The following is a 7,610-nucleotide window of genomic DNA, read 5'->3' as shown; positions in this document are numbered from 1 at the left end:
GACACCTCATGGGCATGCCCTGTGGTGAAAACAATTCTCTTGCAATTTGTTCCAAGTTGGGCCCTAAAATGTGCTATATTGCCTGGACTACATCATCATCATCATTATTATTATTATTATTATTATTATTACTATTACTATAATTATTGTTGTTGTAGTTATCAACATCATTATTTGTTTTATTTATCTTTTGCAGCCCAAAGCTGGGGCATCGTTCAGTTGGGGATGTGGCGTCATGGGCGACTGTGCACCACGCACCCCTGGCAAGTCATCTTTTCTGTCATCACCTTGACTGTCACGATACTCTCTGTCTCTGACGGTTACAAAGACGAGAAGCCGCCAGCCACATCTCAGGTAAGCGAGCACTTAATGTATTATCACACTGGGATTCACTAACGCCGACCGTTGAAAGTTCGTCTGAGTAAAAACGACTTTGGTTACAATATATATATATATATATATATATATATATATTTATATATATATATATATATATATATATATATATATATATATATATATATATTTATATTTGAAACCTCCAAATATCAAATTAACTTCGTTATAAATGGCAAAACTGAATGATGTAATTAAGATTGTAAAGCTATACACATGTTAGACATGTTGATGAAATGATTTCTGTAATTAGCGAAGTCTTGTTCTAGTTACTCAAATGGAGGTAGAATCATCCCGGATGTCGCAGGAGAAATAGCCCGGTGTGATAACCTCTGAAGGAGAAGGCAGGAAGTTTCTGCAGTCCATAACTCTCGCCTCCATTCTTTACAGAATTCATAAACATGACATAATAGAGACAGAAACAAGTATTAGGTAAATAAAAATTCCGCCAAAATCTGATGCAAATGCGATCTCGCCATGACTTTCATTATTGATTATTGTTTTCCTTTTCAAAGATTTTCATCAATACTTTCTAAATACTTTAATGTTTTCTTTAATTATTTCTTTCATTGACGATGTAGGGATTGTATTGAAGAATAACACAGTATATTAAAGACCTCAAAAGGAGTTTGATATTTTATTGCACAATACGACGACAATGAGTAGTGTGAACGTAACATTTCGCAATATCTTGTCAAAATGTCTCGCAAGAAGGGTGACCGAGTGATGATATCTGAAACACTTCGCTCAACTGACGACATTGTGCAATAATATGGAACCATGAAGGGGTAGACAAATATTAGCACAATAAAACCATGTCGATATATTATATTGAGTCAATCATGTAGGTATGCTTTAGCATGCTGTCCTGACTTACCAGTTGTGTCGTCGATGTTGTGCCCAGTAACAAATAACTAAATTGTACAACATTTCATTTGTTTATTTTCTGTGCAACACTAAATCAGTTTTTTTTTATTTTTATTATTATTATTTTTTTTATATAAGCCTTACTCATTGGTTTGCATCATGTCAACGGCAATAATTATTGTCGAGTGGTAGGCACTTGGAACCGGAAATGAGATCACAAGAACATGCATCATTCTTATATTTTATTTGTTTGCCGAAATGATTTACGTTGATTCATTATTATTATTATTTATTATTATTGTTATTATTTGGGAACTGCATGCACGGGATATTGACAAAATATCGACAACTAAGAAATGGACTTTCATAAAAAAAAAATTTTACAGCCCATTTGAATCTCAAGTTAACGCGTAACCACTGACAAAAATAAATAAGATAAATTATAATTGCCATGGGATTTGTCTTTATAACCTAAATCACATGGAGTAGCATTGCATCAAAATGTATTTCTTTATCACAGGAATATCAAGAGGTCGACGTCGTCCTTATGACAGTAGTCCGTTGCGGAGCTCTACTCTGCAGTTACCATCAATTCCGTACCCTTCTCAGAATCGGCTCAAAGTATATATTAGGTAAGTATAGAAAACAATAACACTATTACTTGAAAGGTTTTCCTCCAACATCTAGAACTTTTTCTACAGTAAAATAGCTTTGGTAAACTATTTTGTTTTCTCAAAAATTGACAGAATGGCATTTGACTGATTTTTTCTGGAATCTGCCTAAGGTTAGGATTTGTCGTATGGATATGAAGTTAATTTTTCAAATCTTTAATCATCGAGTGATCTTGATTAAATAAAATTAAATTTAGTTCTTCACCACGTAAAATACATATTTCAAGAGAATAAGAGATATTGTGTAAATAGTATTACTGTCGTTGAATTGTCGTTTGAAAACGTTCGTTTAAAGTCGTGTCTACAAAGTCAAAGATTCTCTATCAATATCCTTTGATTTAAACTTAGTACATTTCCCACAGATAAAATACATTGTGAATTGCAACTTTAAAAAGGAAAATTGGGAAAACAATTTGATGCCAACGAGTAATGTTTTCTCGAAATATCGAGAACAGTTTGGGCTTTGGGAAATGTAGACTTTGCAGGTCTGATCCAAACTTTCAATCCTGCATTCAACATATTCATTTGATATTCATGTTTTTGTATATTTCATGGTAAGTGATTGTAATTAACAGGAAAAATATACATACATACATATACCAAAGGCTTTCTCCCCCTTACACGGGGGGTAGCCAAAAAGAAAAAGGCATAAAAACCACTCCCACCCATTCCATCCCCTATATATTCCACTCCCCTCCACCCTCCTCTCCCCCTCTTATCTTGGCACCTCCTGGATGACGAGTTGTCCACTGCCCTCCCTGGGTCAGAAGCAGTGTCGCAAGACACAACACATCCAGAGCAAGGCTTGGTAAACGTTAAAAATCATAACAGCATAACTGAAAGCAAGTTTATGAGGAATGGAAAGGGTCGTGACGTAATTATGCTGCACTCCAAGTAAGTCACCTCTGGCTGTTGGGCCCTGCTGCTGCTGCTGTGGAAGCCCAGCTTCTTGCTGCATCCCCAATTAATACTTTACAATAGAAACTTGATGTGAAACACATTTATTTGAAAAACAACATACACATGTATAATACCAAGGGCTATTTCCCCCTTATGAGGGATGTATCCAAAGTCAAAGTCATAAATCCACTCCCGCCCATTTCATCCCCACATCCATCTCCACTTCCAATCACCACCCCTCCTCCCTCCCTCTCTCTTTTCTTGGCTCCTCCTGGATGATGGGTCATCCCTGCATCTCGCCCACTACCCTAGGTCGGAAGCAGTGCAGCAAGACACAGCACATCCACAACAAAGCCACTTCATTTATTTGTTGACCCTCCCTCCCTCCCTCTCCATCCCGTCATGCAGAAAAAGAGAAGACATGGAGAAATCCCTTCGGGCTGCATCAAAATGTCATTCACACGTACGTACTCCCAATCCCCCACCCACTCCCTTTCATTCATCACAGCATCATCCATACACAACCATTCTCCACTCACCCCTATCTTCTGTCTTCTCCCTTCCTTCCTTCCTCAACAGACATTCCCCTCTTCCCCAAAGCCCCTTTCACCCCATCCATCCATCTCATCCTAGGTCGCCCCCTTATGTTCACTCCATCCACCTCTACCTTCCACACTTCTTTTACTAATCTTTCTTCACTCGTTCTTTCCTTGTGTCCAAACCATCTCGATGATACTCTTTCCTCAACCCTTTCATCTCCCAACTCCTTCTCCACCTTGCTCTCCTCCTCACCTCCTTGTTTCTCACTCTATCCAGCCTAGTAACCCCTACCATACTCCTCAGGCATTTCATCTCAAACACATTTAAAGTCCTCTCTTATGTTCCATCTTTCTGCCCCTTACAGTACTGTCGGCACAATCACTTTTTCACACTACAATCTCCTCTTGGCATCCATTGCCAGATGTCTATTTCTTGTTACACTTTTTAATCCCCCAAAGCATTTCCTTGCTTCCCTTAATCTACTCTCCACCTCCACTCCTCCCTTTCCTACCATATCCCCCCCCCAAGTGTCTAAAGCTATCCACCCCCTCCAGCCTCTCTTCCTTAATACTTGGAAAAGCAAAGTAATGCAATTACAAAAAAAAGGGGGGGGGGCAAAAATTTCTTGATGGGCCGCATAAGAACCTTTGGCACGCAGGCATGCATGCATGCATGGGACCCACAGGCCATAGTTTGCCCTCCCTCCCCTGCAGCATGGCAAGGAACAAGGATAAGGTGCTGAGATGGGAGGGGCAGGGCATTAAATGGGTTTTGATGTAATTATATTAATGGATTTTAGTCTTGACTCAGCTACTTCTTTATAATGGATAAAGGACTTTTGTTATTTGTATATAATCGCATAACTTCCCTTTGACAAAAGCAGATTTATTCTCTTTGATACTCCAAAATGATCCTCTTTTTTTTATTTCAGGTGCAAATCAGGAGTCCTGGAGAAAATGCTGTACAATTTGCCAAGATAGTTGCTGCTACACTTTTGGCCGGAGAACTGTCTCTGATGGCAGCGCTGGCGGCAGGGCACCTCGTCAAGAGTCATCTCATTCACCACAACCGTGCTGCCAAAGCCGCCGCCTCAGCTCCTGCTCCCGCTCCTCCTTGTGCCACAGTCATCACGCACCTCCCGACCACCCCCGCCACGCTACCCACGCCAACCACCACAGTCACATCAGCATCGCCTACGACGACCACGTCTACACTTACCGAGAAGTTGACCATCATGTCCAGCACAGACGCACCATCCACCACAGGCACACTTCCTCTCATTGCCCATCACAGTGACAGACCACCCTACATCGGGTACCACCGCAAGTCCGCTTCCCGCTACCCCGTCCCCACCCCCTGCAGCAGCAGCAGCAGCAACACCGACTCTCGTATCTGTGGTATCGGCCGCAGCTGTGTCACCAGAGACGACCACATCCATCCTGCACAGATACAAACATGACTCCAGACGCAAGTTCTCCCACGAGTGTTGTCACGCCCCCGGACGTGTCACCGGGAACTGGAACTGCCGTCGCAGTGTCTTCTTGCAAGAGAGAAGGGGCCCTGGCAGGTCAACCAAAGAGAAGCTTCAGAACCTGAAAGCAGGCTGGCTTCAGTGTCGTTCGCCCAGCACCGTATCCTCCTCCTCCTCCTCCCCTTCTGCGGCAACCGCAGTCACTCCCGAGGTTTGCGCAACCAACATCTGCACGTGAACCAAAGTAAGCCCAGGAGCAGCAGCAGCGTTAGATTGCTGTCGTGACTGTAGAGTCGTCAGCACAATAATCTTGTGACATCCATCTCTCAGCATATGCTAACAACATGTGCATTCCTTACTCTTGGAACTTTCAACTGAACGTTGGATTGCTTGGTAAATTCGTGTTTGGATCAGTGTGTATGACACAAATTTATACCCTCGTAAATTGAGTTACGGTCACAAATGTCTGACTGTATATTACAAGAGTTTATGTATATATTGGCACCATGTATGTGTGTGTGTACATATACGATCAGGAAGTTGGATAAGTTGATTATCCAGTGCAACAGGTAAGGGTAATGTTCAGGAATTGCATGAGAATGCGTGAGAGATAGTGCTATTTTGCTTTAGGCATAGCTAATGTGTCGTGAGGATTTGATGTCTTCCCAGTAAATGCAAAGCAGACAAGAGTAGGACATAGACCAACAAGTAACGAGAGGATGAGTCAGACGACAATGAAATATAATGAACCAGACCCTTGGTCCAACTCGCCAGTGGCGACAGGGTTCAAACCTCCGTCATTTCGACCTCTGCTGGGAGTAGTGACGGTGTAACCCACTCGCCCAGATGAGGATCCGTCCGACATCCAACTCATCCTCTCCTAACAAGAGGACGATTTAGAATATGAATTTATAAAAAAAAAAAAAAAAAAATGACTCAAAGAAGCCGAACCACGCAAGTGAAGCGAGTCGGCACACATACGAAAAAGGATGCCGCCACAGGTGATTAAATTCAAGCGGACAACAACAGACAAGGATCACTTTCATTTTTGTTCCTGCAGTTTTTACTAGACTTGTGGCAGATTACATACAGCATGTCTATGTTGAGCAATCGTGCCTCGTATGCTCCCAAGTACCTTGCAGGTCCTTGCACAGTTTGCCGAAAACATGCTCCTCGACAATAAGATAAGGCAGCTGAATCCACTTAACCAAATAAAGTGGAAACCACTTGTTTTGTTATCAGTGTGGGGAAGCCATGTTGAAATAATATACCCCTGTCTTGCCATACAGTATTTAGAAGATATTTGTTCCAGATTTTTCTCCAGATTCTTCTTTCTTCGTCTCTTTCTTCTTTAAGGTTGGCCTTCGGCAGGCATGAAAAGGGTTTTGACGGGTCGTCGTGGGCCAGCCAGCTTTGAACCACCTCTGAACCTTGACGTCATAAATTCTGTGTAAAATACGTTAGCGAAGGGTTTAAACGTAATGTGGTCTCGCAGTGCTACTTGTTGTGGAGCACATCATTACAAAGGCGGAGCATGCCGACAGGAGACCTTTTGATCCATATCTAGGTCGGATGCAAAAAAAACATTAATAATAAAATAATAAAAACTATAATAATGTAAATAACAAATAAAATACATAAATAAATGCATAGGTATAGTTAAAATAATAAACAAACAGGTAAATAGTAAATAATAATAAATTGACATATAACTAATACATACATACATATACCAAGGCTTTTTCCCCCTTCCAAGGGAGGTAGCCAAAAAGGGAAAGGCATAAAAACACTCCCACCCATTTCATCCCTAAATACACTTCACACCCCTCCCACCCTCCCTCTCATCTGAGCACCATAACTAATAATAAATGAAAATCAGACAGACAAATGATAACAAAACAAAAACAAATAATATAAGATAAATTATAATCACTACAGCATCTTAGGTATTTATCTAAATGATTCTTAAAGCTTCGAACTGAACTACATTGCACTACCTGTGCAGGAAGTTTATTCCATTCATTAACTACACGGTTGGCAAAGTTGTTTCTACCTACTTCCAAATTGAATCTATTTCCGGACAGTTTGAGACCATTGTTTCTTGTCTGAAAACTAGATTGTTAGAAAACTAGATTGACGACTAACGGCAGCACTCGTGAATTCGAGCCATTTTCCCGTTGAAAAGGCACAAGGTGGTGTGCTTGTTACGCAGACAGCTAGTTTTGGTTACGACTTACGATGCACAGCATACATAGGTGCTGGTCCGCCGAAAGTAAATCATTCAAGCAACTTCATACTGTGTCTGTCTTGGTACTGATCGTGCTCAGGACTTTAGCTCATCGTGTTTTCATGGTAATTGTATAAAATGTAGTGCATTAATTCCAGCACGGGTCACAAGTTTGCTCATTGTTGATTTGATTTTGATTTGGTTTAACATCGTCACAAAACCCTTGTATCAGGAGGCTAGGGCTTGGTAGTGTAGAATTTAATGGACCATGTACTCGGTGTGCCGGGATGCATGAGGGGGTGAGGGAATATGTATGAGAAATAAATTGACACAGCCCGAAGGGATTTCTCCCCGTCTTCTCCTTTTCTGCATGAGGGGACAGAGAGAGAGAGGGGGGGGGGTCGCCGAATTAATGAAGCGGCCTTGCTGTGTCTTGCGACACTGTTTCTGACCCAGGGCAGAGGACAGGATGCAGGGATGACCCGTCATCCAGGAGGTGCCAAGATGTGAGGGAGGGAGGAGGGGAGTGGAGTGTGTA

General features: G+C 41.6%; 2 protein-coding genes across 2 annotated transcripts in view; one reads left to right on the top strand and one right to left on the bottom strand.

Moving 5' to 3' along the window:
• The window catches only part of LOC143023140 (uncharacterized), a 168,420-nt gene that overhangs the window by 61,977 nt on the left and 98,833 nt on the right, over window positions 1–7,610 (bottom strand). The window lies entirely within an intron of this gene.
• On the top strand, window positions 1,788–6,437 carry LOC143023114 (uncharacterized). The gene is made up of 2 exons (XM_076181615.1): window positions 1,788–1,895; window positions 4,306–6,437. Exon 2 carries the CDS (start codon window positions 4,390–4,392, stop codon window positions 4,831–4,833), a length of 444 nt encoding a protein of 147 aa, XP_076037730.1. The 5' UTR covers window positions 1,788–1,895; window positions 4,306–4,389; the 3' UTR covers window positions 4,834–6,437.

The sequence above is a fragment of the Oratosquilla oratoria genome, unplaced genomic scaffold, assembly GCF_046742065.1.
Source record: "Oratosquilla oratoria isolate Oo_2021 unplaced genomic scaffold, ASM4674206v1 SCAFFOLD45, whole genome shotgun sequence".
Classification (NCBI taxonomy): Eukaryota; Metazoa; Arthropoda; class Malacostraca; order Stomatopoda; family Squillidae; genus Oratosquilla; species Oratosquilla oratoria.
The sequence above is the reverse complement of the archived record's forward strand: the minus strand, read 5'-3'. Positions and strand labels throughout refer to the sequence as shown.

Excerpts from the sequence above, each read along its gene's own strand:
- LOC143023114 (XM_076181615.1), top strand. The coding sequence starts at position 4,390 with ATGGCAGCGCTGGCGGCAGGGCACCTCGTCAAGAGTCATCTCATTCAC.